The 18,131-nt window shown below is 42.6% G+C and overlaps 1 protein-coding gene across 1 annotated transcript in view; it reads right to left on the minus strand.

Moving 5' to 3' along the window:
• Window positions 1–765: 765 nt before the first annotated feature.
• LOC143784502 (sodium channel protein type 2 subunit alpha-like) overlaps window positions 766–18,131 on the minus strand; it is a 227,062-nt gene continuing 209,696 nt past the window's right edge. Inside the window, exon 27 of the mRNA XM_077272803.1 lies at window positions 766–2,514. Within this exon, the coding sequence (XP_077128918.1) occupies window positions 1,382–2,514 (1,133 nt within the window). The 3' untranslated portion in view covers window positions 766–1,381. The remainder of the gene's footprint in view (window positions 2,515–18,131) is intronic.

Raw genomic sequence — 18,131 nt, forward strand, 5'->3', positions numbered from 1 at the left:
ACGGCCTCGCTGGTTACTGCTTATCTGAGCTGGCAAGAGAGCATGCTGTCATTGTGCACATCACACAATGGACAGCTAACATGGGCTTGCCTACCCCTGAAGCGAGCATTACTGATGACACTTTATTTCAGGGGGAAGACAGAGAATACGGCAGTGAGAACAGCCTCTGATGATGCTTTGTTTGGAGCATCCCAGCATGCAATGAAGCATCATCAAAAAGGAAGTGAAAAACAAAAGAAAAGCAGTTAGATAGTGTAGTTTGAGTTTAATGCAAGTGTATTAGAAAATAGCTTAGATTATGGCACTAAATTGATAAGGATTTAGAAGAAAAATTACTTTGACTTTCGGGCCACCCCTTTAATGCAGTTTTTCACTTTGATAGCAGCAGTGCCTGAGAACGACCACTACACAGTGCATGGCGGTCCTTTTTGTTTGGCTTCCTTGTAGCAAATAGTATTTTTCAAGCCTCTTCATTAACCAAGGTAATATAAAGACGGTAAAATAAGTGAAAGCCAAGCACTGGAAGACTTCTGTCTGCCCAGTTGTATTCGTCATTGGAGGACCAGAAAAAAAACAAAACAAGGCAAGACCTCCAAAGCGAGCAACTTAATAGAGTAGATGTACTTGAATGATGCAATCTAAAAAGTAGAACATTTTGATTGCAAAGTCGACGTTTCAAAACTGTCACAGCGTGTTTTAACTAAAATTCCCTATTAATATATACTATATATGTGTGTGTGCAGTGTTTTTTTTTTCATTTTCTTTGTACAGAAGAGCACTTTACAGAAATGTGTAGAACGTGTTCAAGCTGCAGAATTGAAACCATTTGTGACGTCAGAGGCACATTAACATTGTTGAACATATTATTGAACATTTGTTATTATCCGCAGTCAACAAATAATTGCTAAAAATTGATTCTGTAGCTCCAATAGTGTTGAATGGTAATTATCCAGTCAGCAGTGATTTAAACTTTTTTTGTAGTTGTTTTTTTGTCTTTTACTTCTAACGAATGCATCCAATGATCATGTGATTAATAGTCACGACATTTTTTAAAAAAGCAGCAGAAGTCACTATGATTGTCCAGCAGAGCATATAGACACTTAAGCCCAAATGACCCTTAGCTTAAGTGAAAAATTTGCATCGTAAAGTTCATAATCTGGATACAAAAAAATTGCCTTTTAATGTTTATAGACGTTTTGTAGATCCTATAGAAAGCTTCATTTCCATACAGTTTTATAGGCACTAAACATACATCATACATAGAGTTGACCATTTGGCATAGCTCTCCAAGCAAGTTGGTCCATGATCTTTCTCAATGGTGAATCACACAGCCACCATTAATTTATATCTTATGACTTCTACCGTTTCCAGCATCTTCCTTTTAAGCGTTGTCTTTATCTTGAGCCTTTTTGATACTGTCGTAGGATGGGGGTGACAAGGTTGAGGTGGACATGTCTGAGTCAATAGTGCTGGAACTTTTGATGTATTTTGAAAATCTCCGCTCACTTTTAGCCATGATACTAGAACTTTTGCTTTTATTTTTCTTGGGCACTATCCCGCATGCAGATTTTCTAGTGCTGTAGCGCCTGTAGCAACGCTGTATAACAATAGCAGATACCTCTTCTTGTTTACGTCGTAAGGTAGTTGTAATGGGCTCATAAGGATTCTTAGATGGGTTAGCAGCCATAAACCGATCCTCCATTGTTATACGCAGAGAGTCCATCCCTTCCTCTCCACCCAAAACACGTTTTGTGAAAGCAAATAGAATGTCGAGACAGTGGATCCTGTCACCATTGACCATGGGCAGATCCATTGCAATGAGTTGAATTTGGTTTGGTTTTGGAACTTGCAAAGGTGGATCCAGTTCATCTGCAAAATCAAAAAGTTTATTGTATTCAATAAACTGTGTAGCCTTTGGGTCATACTTTTCCCAAACTTCATAGAACCTGTCAAAGTCATCTTCTCCCAAAGGTTCTGCACTTTCTTCCGTGGCGACACTAAAATTTTCCAATATAACAGCAATGTACATATTTACCACTATGAGGAACGAGATGATGATATAGCTGACAAAAAATAAAATGGCAATTGATGAGTTACCACAGTCACCTTTTATATTGCTCCCACTATGCCGATATTCGGGCTCACAATCTGGTTTTACAGTCTTAAGATTTGGCTCCAATAAAAGATCCCAACCTGCAGATGTTGTGATCATGAACAAGCAAAGCATACTGTTGCCAAAGGTTTCGAAGTTAAAAATGTCATCAATCCCACCACCATTCCTCACATAAGCAAAATTGGACATTCCAAAAATGGCGTAAATGAACATAACCAAGAAGAGCAGAAGACCAATATTGAATAAAGCTGGAAGTGACATCATCAAAGCAAAAAGCAGAGTACGGATCCCCTTTGCTCCTTTAATAAGACGCAAGATTCTCCCAATCCTTGCAAGTCTTATTACTCGAAATAGCGTGGGTGAAACAAAATATTTCTCTATTATCTTTGAAAGAAACATACCTGTAGGGAATAGTTCAAAAATACAGAATATTACATTTCAAGCATGTGTTTAATCATCATAGATGAACAATATTAGATCGGTTTCATACTTCCAACATTTACGGACCAAGTACAGACCTCTTTGTCAGAACTTAACCCACGTGAACTCACAAACCTCATACTTTCCTATGGGTTTGTTGAGCTTGTGTCATGAAACCCAAAGCTGGTCTGGACATCATGGTCCGTATTCAGACCGTGAATGTCTGATAAGTGAAGCCGGCCTAAGACTTGATCTTAGAATAACGAAATAAGGTGCAAATATAAAAAATTACAATAAATAAGAAGAACTTTCTGGTAGAAATATTTTTATAGATAAGGCATCTGGGCCTTTGCATCATGGCACATACAAATTTGTGAATATGACAAGATAGTAGGATACTACAACTACCAGCATACTTGGATATCCAAAGCTTGTCCAAGTACTGTGTGCTGGTGGTGGTAGTTTTCAATGAGCTGTGATTTACAATTTGAAAACCAATTATCCAGTCTAGTCTAAAAATTTAAAGTAGAAAAAAAGGTTGATTTTGGTCTTTTGGACCTTATCAGTACAGGGAAGGAATTTGGTCTTCTATGTGAGGTGTTATGCATACAGCCTTACTCCTTAGTGTAGCTATAGAAGTCAGTATTCAGGCTAATGAGGCTGTGCACATTTCTGATTTTTCCGATTTTCATGAACTGACATTATAGAGAAGATGGAGAAACTTTATTTTTTTCTCAACGTCCGAGAAAATCAGAGTCTGATTAGAGATTAGTATAATCAGACCGATTTTTCATGGATGGAGAACATTCAGATGCCTGCACCTGCCCTTCCAGTGAGGCTTTATTCATGGCTGCTCAAGTATAGATGTGTCCAGGGCCGGACTGGCCATAGGGCACTTCTGGCAAATGCCAGAAGGGCCGGTGCCAGTGGTGGGCCGCTCAATCCGCCGCCCCCGCCGTCGCATTCAACTATACCGGCGTATAGACGCCGGTACAGTTGAATGCAATGATGGAGGAGAGAGCGTCTACAGACGCTCCTCTCCCATCATTCCCCGCTCTGCCTCTGACACTGCGGGTGCGCGATGATGTCATATCATCGCGCACCTGCTGTGTCCCGCGCAGACTGCAGCTGCTGAGACAGGAGCAGGAACCAGGAAGCAACGCTGGGCACGAGGAGAGGTGAGGAGAGTTTTTTTTTTTTCTGGACTGTGTGGGGCCATTCTCGGAGGAGGTGAGGGGAGGAAGAGAAGAGATGTGGGCTGTATATAGTTCTCTGTGGGCTGTGCTCTGTGCTGTATACTGCTGTGGGCTGTATATAGTTCTCTGTGGGCTGTGCTCTGTGCTGTATACTGCTGTGGGCTGTATATAGTTCTCTGTGGGCTGTGCTCTGTGCTGTATACTGCTGTGGGCTGTATATAGTTCTCTGTGGGCTGTGCTCTGTGCTGTATACTGCTGTGGGCTGTATATAGTTCTCTGTGGGCTGTGCTCTGTGCTGTATACTACTGTGGGCTGTATATACAGTTAGGTCCATATATATTTGGACAGAGACAACATTTTTCTCATTTTGGTTATAGACATTACCACAATGAATTTTAAACAAAACAATTCAGATGCAGTTGAAGTTCAGACTTTCAGCTTTCATTTGAGGGTATCCACATTAAAATTGGATGAAGGATTTAGGAGTTTCAGCTCCTTAACATGTGCCACCCTGTTTTTAAAGGGACCAAAAGTAATTGGACAGATTCAATAATTTTAAATAAAATGTTCATTTCTAGTACTTGGTTGAAAACCCTTTGTTGGCAATGACTGCCTGAAGTCTTGTACTCATGGACATCACCAGACGCTGTGTTTCCTCCTTTTTGATGCTCTGCCAGGCCTTCACTGCAGTGGTTTTCAGTTGCTGTTTGTTTGTGGGCCTTTCTGTCTGAAGTTTAGTCTTTAACAAGTGAAATGCATGCTCAATTGGGTTGAGATCAGGTGACTGACTTGGCCATTCAAGAATATTCCACTTCTTTGCTTTAATAGACTCCTGGGTTGCTTTGGCTTCATGTTTTGGGTCATTGTCCATCTGTAGTATGAAACGACGACCAATCAGTTTTGCTGCATTTGGCTGGATCTGAGCACACAGTATGGCTCTGAATACCTCAGAATTCATTTGGCTGCTTCTGTCCTGTGTCACATCATCAATAAACACTAGTGACCCAGTGCCACTGGCAGCCATGCATGCCCAAGCCATCACACTGCCTCCGCCGTGTTTTACAGATGATGTGGTATGCTTTGGATCATGAGCTGTACCAAGCCTTCGCCATACTTTCCATCATTCTGGTAGAGGTTGATCTTGGTTTCATCTGTCCAAAGAATGTTCTTCCAGAACTGTGCTGGCTTTTTTAGATGTTTTTTAGCAAAGTCCAGTCTAGCCTTTTTATTCTTGACACTTATGAGTGGCTTGCACCGTGCAGTGAACCCTCTGCATTTACTTTCATGCAGTCTTCTCTTTATGATAGATTTGGATATTGATACGCCGACCTCCGGGAGAGTGTTGGTCACTTGGTTGGCTGTTGTGAAGGGGTTTCTCTTCACCATGGAGATTATTCTGCGATCATCCACCACTGTTGTCTTCCGTGGGCGCCCAGGTCTTTTTGCATTGATGAGATCACCAGTGCTTTCTTTCCTTCTCAGGATTTACCAAACTGTACATTTTGCCACTCCTAATATTGTAGCAATTTCTCGGATGGGTTTTTTCTCTGTTTTCACAGCTTAAGAATGGCTTGTTTCACCTTCATGGAGAGCACTTTTGACCGCATGTTTACTTCATAGGAAAACCTTCCAAATGCAAGCACCACACCTCAAATCAACTCCAGGCCTTTTATCTGCTTAGTTGAGAATGACATAATGAAGGGATTGCCCACACCTGTCCATGAAATAGCCTTGGAGTCAATTGTCCAATTACTTTTGGTCCCTTTAAAAAACAGGGTGGCACAGGTTAAGGAGCTGAAACTCCTAAACTCTTCATCCAATTTTAATATGGATACCCTCAAATGAAAGCTAAAAGTCTGAACTTCAACTGCATCTGAATTGTTTTGTTTAAAATTAAATTGTGGTAATGTCTATAACCAAAATGAGAAAAATGTTGTCTCTGTCCAAATATATATGGACCTAACTGTAGCTCTCTGTGGGCTGTGCTCTGTGCTGTATACTACTGTGGGCTGTATATAGTTCTCTGTGGCTGTGCTCTGTGCTGTATACTGCTGTGGGCTGTATATAGTTCTCTGTGGGCTGTGCTCTGTGCTGTATACTGCTGTGGGCTGTATATAGTTCTCTGTGGGCTGTGCTCTGTGCTGTATACTGCTGTGGGCTGTATATAGTTCTCTGTGGGCTGTGCTCTGTGCTGTATACTGCTATGGGCTGTATATAGTTCTCTGTGGGCTGTGCTCTGTGCTGTATACTGCTGTGGGCTGTATATAGTTCTCTGTGGGCTGTGCTCTGTGCTGTATACTGCTGTGGGCTGTATATAGTTCTCTGTGGGCTGTGCTCTGTGCTGTATACTGCTGTGGGCTGTATATAGTTCTCTGTGGGCTGTGCTCTGTGCTGTATACTGCTGTGGGCTGTATATAGTTCTCTGTGGGCTGTGCTCTGTGCTGTATACTGCTGTGGGCTGTATATAGTTCTCTGTGGGCTGTGCTCTGTGCTGTATACTGCTGTGGGCTGTATATAGTTCTCTGTGGGCTGTGCTCTGTGCTGTATACTGCTGTGGGCTGTATATAGTTCTCTGTGGGCTGTGCTCTGTGCTGTATACTGCTGTGGGCTGTATATAGTTCTCTGTGGGCTGTGCTCTGTGCTGTATACTACTGTGGGCTGTATATAGTTCTCTGTGGGCTGTGCTCTGTGCTGTATACTGCTGTGGGCTGTATATAGTTCTCTGTGGGCTGTGCTCTGTGCTGTATACTGCTGTGGGCTGTATATAGTTCTCTGTGGGCTGTGCTCTGTGCTGTATACTACTGTGGGCTGTATATAGTTCTCTGTGGGCTGTGCTCTGTGCTGTATACTGCTGTGGGCTGTATATAGTTCTCTGTGGGCTGTGCTCTGTGCTGTATACTGCTGTGGGCTGTATATAGCTCTCTGTGGGCTGTGCTCTGTGCTGTATACTGCTGTGGGCTGTATATAGCTCTCTGTGGGCTGTGCTCTGTGCTGTATACTGCTGTGGGCTGTATATAGTTCTCTGTGGGCTGTGCTCTGTGCTGTATATAGTTCTCTGTGGGCTGTATATAGTTCTCTGTGGGCTGTGCTCTGTGCTGTATACTGCTGTGGGCTGTATATAGTTCTCTGTGGGCTGTGCTCTGTGCTGTATGCTACTGTGGGCTGTATATAGTTCTCTGTGGGCTGTGCTCTGTGCTGTATATAGTTCTCTGTGGGCTGTATATAGTTCTCTGTGGGCTGTGCTCTGTGCTGTATACTGCTGTGGGCTGTATATAGCTCTCTGTGGGCTGTGCTCTGTGCTGTATACTACTGTGGGCTGTATATAGTTCTCTGTGGGCTGTGCTCTGTGCTGTATATAGTTCTCTGTGGGCTGTATATAGTTCTCTGTGGGCTGTGCTCTGTGCTGTATACTACTGTGGGCTGTATATAGTTCTCTGTGGGCTGTGCTCTGTGCTGTATACTGCTGTGGGCTGTATATAGTTCTCTGTGGGCTGTGCTCTGTGCTGTATACTACTGTGGGCTGTATATAGTTCTCTGTGGGCTGTGCTCTGTGCTGTATGCTACTGTGGGCTGTATATAGTTCTCTGTGGGCTGTGCTCTGTGCTGTATATAGTTCTCTGTGGGCTGTGCTGTATACTACTGTGGGCTGTATATAGTTATCTGTGGGCTGTGCTCTGTGCTGTATGCTACTGTGGGCTGTATATAGTTCTCTGTGGGCTGTGCTCTGTGCTGTATATAGTTCTCTGTGGGCTGTGCTCTGTGCTGTATACTACTGTGGGCTGTATATAGTTATCTGTGGGATGTGCTCTGTGCTGTATGCTACTGTGGGCTGTATATAGTTCTCTGTGGGCTGTGCTCTGTGCTGTATATAGTTCTCTGTGGGCTGTGCTCTGTGCTGTATACTACTGTGGGCTGTATATAGTTCTCTGTGGGCTGTGCTCTGTGCTGTATACTACTGTGTGCTGTATATAGTTCTCTGTGGGCTGTGCTGTATATAGTACTCTGTGGGCTGTGCTGTATATAGTACTCTGTAGGCTGTGCTGTATATAGTACTCTGTGGGCTGTGCTGTATATAGTACTCTGTGGGCTGTGCTGTGTATAGTACTCTGTGGGCTGTGCTGTATATAGTACTCTGTGGGCTGTGCTGTATATAGTACTCTCTGGGCTGTGCTGTATATAGTACTCTCTGGGCTGTGCTGTATATAGTACTCTCTGGGCTGTGCTTTATATAGTACTCTGGGCTGTGCTGTATATAGTTCTCTGTGGGCTGTGCTGTATATAGTTCTCTGTGGGCTGTGCTGTATATAGTTCTCTGTGGGCTGTGCTGTATATATTACTTTGTGGGCTGTGCTGTATATATTACTTTGTGGGCTGTGCTGTATATATTACTCTGTGGTCTGTGCTGTATACTACTGTGTGGACTGTGCTGTATACTTCTACGTGGGCTGTGCTGTATACTACTGTGTGGTCTGTGCTGTATACTACTGTGTGGTCTGTGCTGAATACTGCTGTGTGGGCTGTGTTATCTACTACGCGAGCTGTGCTATAGTATGCAGGCTGTGCTGTATACTATGCGGTTTGTGCTATATAATATGCGGGCTTTGCTATATACTATGGGGAGTATATTATATTCTATGGGGGAGGCCATGTTATGTACTATGTGGCTGTGTTATATACTATTGTGGGGGTATATTATATTCTATGGGGGAGGCTGCGTTATATACTATGGGGGGCTGCATTATATTCTATGGGGGGCTACATTATATATTATGGGGAGGTGGGCTGTATTATATTCTATGGGGGTTACATACTCTGGGGTGGCTGCATTATACTCTGTGGGGTGGCTGCATTATACTCTGGGGTGGCTGCATTATACTCTGGGGTGGCTGCATTATACTATATGTGGGCTGCATTATACTGTATCGAGGACTATGGGGAATACGTTATACTATATGAAGAACTATGGGGTGCATTATACTATGGGAAGTGAATTGTACTACATGGATGACTGTGGCGGTGCATTATACTATATGGAGCACTATGAGGATTGTATTATGCTATATGGAGGACTATGAGGATTGTATTATGCTATATGGAGGACTATGAGGAGTGTATTATACTATGTGGAGGACTGAGCAGTGTATTTTAATATATGGAGGACTATAGGGAGTGTATTATACTATATGGAGGACTATGGAGCACATTATAATATATGGAGGACTATGGGGTGTATTTTACTAAAGAAGTAAAATGCTGCATATTCGGATTGTTTTTGCTGGAACAAAAAGCCTTGTTGTCAGCAGCACATTGCCAGTGTAAACTGTAGATGTGCTGCTGAAAACATGATACTGTATGGTGATCTATTAGTGATCGTTCTGTCTCATCATTATTCCTCAGCTGGTGGAAAGAGGCCGGGAAACAAGCGTTGAACAACTTCCGTATTGTCGATCAAACTCGTTTAGCGGCCTGAACTCAGCGCACGTAAATACAACAGAAAGGCTTCTGTGTGATGTGCAATATGTTAGCATTTGGGGACCCATTTTAAACTTTGCCTAGGGCCCCACTTTGCCTAAAACCGGCCCTGCCTACAAGTGTACAAAGATATTAAACAGTCACCATGTGACAAGTGGGCCTGTGTAACTTCAAATGCCAGGGCTGAATTTTAGTCCCAGTCCGGCCCTGGATGTGTCCACCCTTACCTTTCCGCAAATTTTCTTAAAAAGTAACCATTGTTTAAAGAGAACCTGTTGACATGATTTTGCAAGGTGAAGTAAAGACATGGCCATAATGGCGCTTTTATGCAGAATAAATTGATACCTTTGGTAAAGATATCCGTTTTCTGTTTTTCCTTTAATCAGCATTTGAAGTTTTCTGCCAATGAGATTTTGGTGCAAAGGGGCTGGACTGTACATTGGGTCTTCTCTTCTCCTCTATCCCCACCCCTCTGCCGGCCTCTGGTCTTTGAATGACAGGTCCCTGATTTTGCACTGACTTGCCGCCTGTTTGAAATCTCCTGCCAATATTGTTCTCATTGCTGTGGGTGTCGCATACACAGATCGAGATCTCAGCTCAATGGCATAATTTGGAGACGACTGCGCATGTGCCATCCATGACTCCATTCTATTTTAGAACAGCTGGGAAATCAATCTATAATTTAAAAAGTAGCTGACAGCACAACTGGCAATGCGATGCCCATCCTAATTCCACGGACCAAAGTGGAGAAGTACATACCCAAAAGAAATGAAGGACAGCATCCAATCCAGGTGAAAAAACGCTTCTTTTATTGTGCCAAATGCGACGTTTCAACCATCCAAGTTTTTTCTCAAGCTTGAGAAAAGCCTTGGATGGTTGAAACATCGCATTTGGCACAATTAAAAAAGCTTTTTTTTCACCTGGATTGGATGCTGTCCTTCATTTCTTTTGGGAAATCAATCTATGTCTGTGCAGCCCACAGCAAGGTCGATGCAAGACTTCAATACAAGAGGCCAGAGACCCGCTTCCTGTTTGAAATCACACACTGGTGCCGACACTGCCATGAGTGGTGTGTGTGCGCAGGTTGATTTCAAGACTGATCTAAAATGAAATGATGTTGTGGATTGCGCATGCGCAATTTTCTACGTCATTGACTCGAGATCTCAGACTGCACATGCGCCACCCATAGAAATTCCAGTACCAGATTTCAAACAGGAGGCAGGTCACTGAAAAATTAGTGAACTGTCATTTAAAGACTTGAGGCAGGCAGAAGGGCCGGGGAAGGAGGAGAAGACCCGACTCACCAAAATCTCATTAGCTGGAAACTGCAAATACTGATTAAAGTGAACCTGTCAACAGGATTTTGCTAAGTAAACTACAGGCATTGTCAGATTGGCACTGTTACACTGATTAAAATAATCAGTGTAACAAGTCCAACCTGACTGTGCCTGTAGTTTACTTAGCAAAATCCTGCTGACAGATTCACTTTAAATAAGAACCACAAAGCGGATTTCTTCACCAAAGGCATCAATTTAATCTGTGTAACACCATTACAGCCATGTCTTTACTTTACATTGCAAAATCATTCTGACAGGTTCTTTTAAAATTTTTCATTTCAGAAATCAATAGTACATGTGAAACTACAAAACTTTGTAATATACCTTATTAGAGAAATTTGCCTCTTTCTCCTCCTGGACTGATCGTTCATTCTCAGAATTCTCAATTCATGGGTAAAATTTGTCTTCAATATATACAGACTTTCACATTACTGAGAAAGGCGACAACAGTTGATGCTCATAACATTCTATGAAAAACAGTAACTTCTTCCCCTCTCCATAGAATTTTAGAAACACCAACTGCCGACTACTTTCTCAGTGTTGAGGAACTCTGACTTCACTGAACAAAGAATTTACAGATTTTACCCATAATCTGAGAGTGAAGGATCAGTCGAGGAGGAGAAAGAAGCAGAATTCTCTGATAAGATATGTTACAAAGTTGCTTATTTACATGTGCACTATTAATTTATAAAATAAAAATTAAAATGGTCTCCAATTTCACACAATATATTATTCAATACATTATGGCAACCAGCTGTAACAAAACCTTCAATAACGTCACACCCAATGTGTGGCTACGAATAGACACATATAGCACAGACATCTCCTGACAGAGTTTCTTATAATTATGTATACTGTATATACTCGTGTATAAGCCGAGATTGTCATCACATTTTTTTGTGCTGAAAACGCCCCCCTCGGCTTATACATGAGTCATTGTCCAGAAAGCCAGCAGGGGAGGGGAGCGGCTGCTGTGACATCATACTCATCCTCCTCGCGCTGTCGCTGAATGTCCATGAATCTCCGTTGTCCCGGTGCGGCAGCGCTTCCTGTGCTGAGCGGTCAAGTGGTACCGCTGATTAAGGTAATGAATATGCACGCATCTCCACTCCCATAGGCATGGAGCGCATATTCATTACCTTAATTGGGTGCCACGTGACCACTCAGCACAGGAGAGCTGCCACGCTGGGACAACGGAGATGGAGGGACGTGCAGCGACGAGGGTGAGTATGATGGGGAGGACGGGGGGGAGCCGAGCCATGCATACAAGGACAGGACGGGGGAGCCCAGCCATGCATACAAGGATGGGACAGGGGAGCCCAGCCATGCATACAACGATGGGATGGGGGAGCCGAGCTATGCATACAAGATTGGATGGGGCAGAGGGAGCCATATATACGAGGGGACCGAGGGAGCCACACAGAGCAGGACAGGATGGGGTGAGCCACACAGAGCAGGACAGGATGGGGGGAGCCACACATAGCAGGGCAGGGATGAGGGGACAATGCATACCCGGCTTATACTCGAGTCAATAAGCTTAGGCTGGTTTCACACTTGCGTTTTTGTCTGCAGCGTTTTTTGCACAAAAAACGCATGCGTTTTTCCCCCCTATATTTAACATTGAAAACGCATGCGTTTTTTTGTACGCGTTTGGTCGCGTTTTCAAACGCATGCGTTTTTTTCTGCATGCGTCCATTTTCAAAAATGCAACCTGTAGTATTTTTTGCGCGTTTTTTTTTGCAGCGAAAAAACGCATGCGTTTTTTCGCGGCAAAAAAAATGCATTGATGTCTATGTAAACGCATGCGTTTTTAAGCACATGCGTTTGTTTGCGTTAAAAACGCATGCGTTTTTAACGCAAAAAAACAGAAAACACACTGAAAAGCCACCCACCACCATCAAGGTGATAAAGGGATCCAAACCCTAACCCTAACTCTACCCCTAACCTCACCCCTAACCGTTTAATGAACATTTCTGACAGTCATAGTGCCACGTACTTAAGTGCCACGTATTTCAGTGCCACGTATTTCAGTGCCACGTATCACGTATTTAAGTGCCACGTATCACGTATTTAAGTGCCACGTATCACGTATTTAAGTGCCACGTATTTAAGTGCCACATATTTAAGTGCCACGTATTTAAGTGCCACGTATCACGTATTTAAGTGCCACATGTTTCAGTGCCACGTATTTCAGTGCCACGTATCACGTATTTTAGTGCCACGTATTTAAGTACCACGTATTTCAGTTGCACGTATTTCAGTGCCACGTATTTTAGTGCCACGTATTTCAGTCACGTTTAGGGGTAGGGGTAGGGTTAGGGTTAGGGTTAGGGTTTTCTTGTGTTTTCTTGTGTTTTCTTGTGTTTTTCTATAAAAACGCATGCGTCTAAAAAACGCATGCGTTTTACCGCGTTTACATGCGTTTTTTCACACATGCGTTTTTTAAAAAACGCATGCAGATAAAAACGCAAGTGTGAAACCAGCCTTACCCAGTTTTCCGTGGCAAAATTGGGTGCCTCAGCTTATACTCGGGTCGGCTTATACTCGAGTATATACGGTAGATTTTTTTCAAGGCTGATCATCTCGCGCCATCGTATTTTGGGATATGTCAAGTCCAGAAAAAGGTAAGAGAAAGAGAGGGGTAGCTAAGCTGAACTCTGTGCTTGATGAGGTCCAAAAGACAAAAAAGATCTGGTCTCTTGTTTACTAATACAAAGTAGCACTTCATGTCTATGATGGAATGAGATGTTAAAGTGTATGTCCACCTCTGATGACCACTTTATAGAAATGCAACTGTTTATGTAAATTATATGCATATAATCTACATATACAGTTGAGTAGTTTTATAAAATACATTGCATTACTTGCACTGGACTCTGATTTACAGCCTGCATTATACTGCAGTCATGGTCACACAGGTGCTCGGCTCACTACAATACAATCATCAGATCTTGCCCTTGTAACAAGCCGTGCACTTGTATGATGATCACATGACTAGGACAGAATATTACCGCCTGGATGTACACAGTGAAGGTTCCTAGTTAATGACAGCAAGCAGCGAACATAACGAACTAAGAGCAGCAATTTATACGTCAGTCTTTCGTTGCGTTGACATGTTGCGGCATCGGTGCATTTTTATCATTTTCACGTTTTAGCCACTATTTTTGAAATTACAGCAAAAAATTGCACCGCGGCTATAATGGGTGAAGACAGCCTTCAATAGGTAATCTGGGACTGTGCTAATTTTTTAGCATGGAGCTAAGAGCTTACCAGCAGAGAGTTTCTAAATACCTGCCTGTTTTGTCCAGAGATGAACTCTGCTGACTCTTCTGGTGACTTTCCAGCTTCATTTCACCCATGTTAAAAGATCAGCGCCTTCTCTTCTGTTTAGCTCTGTCGACAGCTTGTCAATGCCGACATCATGCTGATTGACAGTCGCTCTCCGAAGTTAGGCAGCGGGGAACCACCTATCAATCAAAATGACGTTGGAAGTGATTGCCCCGTTGTGATGACCTGTTGACAGAGCAGAGCGGAAGAGAAGAAGCTGCACTGTCAATGTGATGTCACCAACAGGAATGGTCCATGACTGCTTTGAGCAGAGATCTGCGGGCAGAACAGGCAGGTAAGTTAGCAATTAGGCTAATAATACCCCAAATCCCGGATAACCTCTTAAAAGAGTCTTGGAGTAAAATGTGTTGAGCTTATTAAGTGGTGCAAACCTCTTAATAAGATTGGAGCATCATGGGCAAACCAGGCACCACAAACTGAAATCTCTGCCAGCCACGAGCTTGTGTAAGATTTCTGCTACAATTTGTTCCAATTTCTCATGTAAATTATTGTCCGGCAACAGAAAGCCCCACAGCTCATCCTATGCCCCACCCAGAATTTAGAAAAGAGGAAAGAATGATGGGAAAAATGCAAAAACACAATTTTTTGCACAAGTATGTCTTTCACAAAAATATGCAACTTTGTAAACCCAAAACATTAAATTATACAATGAATCAGCTGAAATCACCTTTAGGCTTACTTAACAAGCTTTCTCTGGCTTTGTAAAAAAAACTCTATATTTAACATAATATAAAAAATATATTTTTTATTCAATACAGATGTCTATGGCAAAATGCATAAAAACCGCAAGACTGAGTGCTTGTTTTAATTGGAAAATAAAAACCTGCCAAGGTTCCAAAAAAAGTGCATTTCTGATTTGCCCAATTACTCACAAACAACATGAGACTGCAGCATTTTTTGCAGCAAAAAATTAAAAACTCAACATGGGAAAAGACAACACGCAAACTTTGGTAAAAATGTATGAAACCACCCTTGAAGGAAATCTGTTGGTAAGATCAACCCTCTCATTCCCAAACCATATATATGTGCTTGCAGGTCTTTAAACTGTAAATCCATCAACACCTTTATATCTTCTATCTGTTGCTGCATAATAAGCTTTTAAATTTATATACAAATGAGGCATTAAATGCTCTGGGCATGATAAAGCACATAAGGATCCATTGCCTCCCTAGTTTGTTTTGCGGCTCATCTCTAGACTCTTTAGTTTGATTAATAGTTATCAAACTAATGATGCTGGTTCAGTAAGAGGGAAAAACCTGAGGAGTATATGGCTTAATAAGAGCTCTGCCATGCCCAAAGCACTTACATTGATGAGCAAAAGGGTAACAATGTTTTGAACTTCTGACTTTCATGCTCCATATCTCACCATCCACTATTGCTATCATTTTATAGACAATCATCTTGGCCATCTCATGCATATGAAATGAAGTCCATCCATCCATTCAAAAGCCAAGAGGTGGATGTCAGGGCAAAATATCAGAGTTAACAAGTCGGCTCATCACAAAATCTGTCAGTTCTGGTGTGGCAGACACGGCAGTGCAGGTATCTTTTATTCTTCACAACAGTGAGATCACAGACGTCCATCTGACACACATTACACGTGTCTGGAATGGTGGCTTGAAGAAAGGTGAAGAAGCCTCGACTTCAATATCCTCATAAGTAGAATCGGCTCAAGTTTGCAAAAAGTACGAAAAGTGGACAGTAGAAGATTAGAAATGGGTGACTTGGAGCCATGAGACGAAAGTCAACAAACTAGGCTCTGATGGCTGCAAATGGGTCTGAAAAAAACAAGGGAAAATGTGGCAAACAGATCGAGAAATTAAAGAAACTGAAGTTCGGTGGAGGAAGCCTGGTGATGTGATGTTGTTTCACAGCCAAAGATGTTGGATACTTTACCAGGATCAATGGTGATTTCAATGTGGAGCTATATGTGAACATCCTACAAAAGGATGACACAGTTTTCCAGCAGGACAATGACCAGAAGCATATGTCGAGATTGGTGAAGAAACCATTCAATGACAATGAAGCAGAGAATCAGAGGTGCTGGATTGGCCCCCACAGTCCCCAGACCTCAACTCAATTGATCACTTTTGGGTAGAGTTGAAAAAGTTGTATACAACAAGTGGGTCGACCAGTATGAACCAACATTGGGATTGTGCAGAAAATACCTGGGATCATATTTCGGTCAAGACATGGTTGAATCTGATTGAGAGCATGCCCAGAAGGATTCAGACAGTGTTGAAAACCAAAAGTGGATTTTCAAAATACTAACAAAACAATAAAAAGTAAAATTTCAATTTTTTTTAGGAACAGAACAGTAACAAAGCAGTGACACGACAAGAATCTGCATAACTAATCATATGCAAAATAGTTACAAGTCAAATTTATGTATGAGATAGCCAAGATGATTGTCTATAAAATGAGGGTAGGCTCACATTCAAAGCTGTAGTGGATGGTGAGATATGAAGCCTGAAATTCAAAAGCTCAAAACAAGGTTACTCTTTTGCTCATCAGTGTAAAGGGAACCTGTCATGTAAAAAACATGATAAACCTGTTGTTACGGGGTTAATCTGCAGGTTAATAGAGTTCTGACACCGTCAGGCATCGGCACTGAGTGCACCACTGTTGGGAGGAAATAAACTTTATTCCTCCTGGCAGCCTCATGTCATGTCATAGGTTTCAGTCTCTGCTCTGTGCGCAGAAAGTGGCAACTGTAACCGCACTTCGGTACTGACTGACAGCAGGGCCAGCATTAGAGTCTGCTATCAGTCAGTGCCGGGGCGCAGGTAGAGTCGCCGCTATCTATGCACAGACTGAAAAAACCCCAATGACTGAAAGAGCAAGGCTTCTGGGAGGAATAATGTGTCAGGACTCTGAACATTTTTTATTACCTTTTTGTGCATTACTGCCCTTTTCCAAGATGGCGTCCTTGGTCTCATGTGCACTGTGTCTTCCTGCTATAAAATTCCACCCCAGCCTTCAGTCTGTGCTAGAGTATTCTGCCTTGCATCCAGCTCCTGACCTCTGGTGACTCCCTGGCTATATACCTGCTCCTATGAACCTGTGGGGTTATCCTGCTACTCTGCTCTGAGTTCCTGCTGCATACACCAGTTCCAGTAATCCTCCTTCATCTGCTGCTCGTGTTTGCTTCCATCTGCATTTGCTGGACATGTAAGCTGTTTCTGCTCTGCAAGAACCTGAGACTATTACCCAGGCCTCCCTGGTTGAGCTAAGATATTATTTGAACTGCCTTATAAGCATATCTATCTGTGTTGTGGACTAAGCAAGGACTTATTCGTGTCAAGTATCCTCAAGACTAATTGTGCTTCATAGACTTTCTGCGTGATTGCATTTTCCTCTGAAGTTTCCTATAGACTGCTGAGCTGCATTTGATATTTGCACCAAGTGTTGTGGACTTGAGTTTCTCTCTGCACCTGTTTGAATCACGATGTGATAATATAGACTTTACCACTTATAAAACTGTGTCCTGTAGTTGTCTTGTTCCACGCAAAGAGTCTCCTGAGTTATCCCCTATAATTATTACATAATGTTCATTTCCTCCAGGTCCATATCTGCAGGTTAATAGATTAATTTTACATGACAGATTCACTTAAATGCATGATTTGGATATGAACTTAAATGCTACTTACTCAGAAATGCAGCAGCAGATATAAGGCTGTGGATGGATTTACATTTTAAAGACCTACATGCACATAGGTGTGTTTGTGGAGGGGGAGTTGATCTAAGGCTACGTTCACATTTGCATTGTTGGGCGCAGCGTCGGTGACTCGACGCGATGCAACCGACAACGCATGTACACAATGCAGCGTTTTGCGACGCATGCATTGTCATAAGATCCTACAGATCGGGAATTTCGGCGCAGGGAAAACACTACAAGTAGCGTCCCCTGCACCCTTTCTTGTGCGTCTATATGACGCATGCCTCGTAAAACGCAGTACAACGCATACCGGCGCATGTCCATGCGCCCCCCATGTTAAAGATAGGGGCACATGACGCATGCGTCTGTATGAGTCGCCGACGCTGCGCCCAACAACGCAAATGTGAACGTAGCCTTACTGACAGATTCCTTTTAAAGGGAACCTGTCATGCGAAAAGACACTATTTGCCTGGAGATATAGGGTTAATCTGCAATCAAGTAGCAATAAAATGCTGACTGGCTGTCTTATTGAAAGAATAGCTACCAGGAGATAATGAACTGACATCTTGCCCAGAGCTGCTGGCTTA

The sequence above is a fragment of the Ranitomeya variabilis genome, chromosome 7 (genome assembly GCF_051348905.1).
Source record: "Ranitomeya variabilis isolate aRanVar5 chromosome 7, aRanVar5.hap1, whole genome shotgun sequence".
NCBI classification, from domain to species: Eukaryota; Metazoa; Chordata; class Amphibia; order Anura; family Dendrobatidae; genus Ranitomeya; species Ranitomeya variabilis.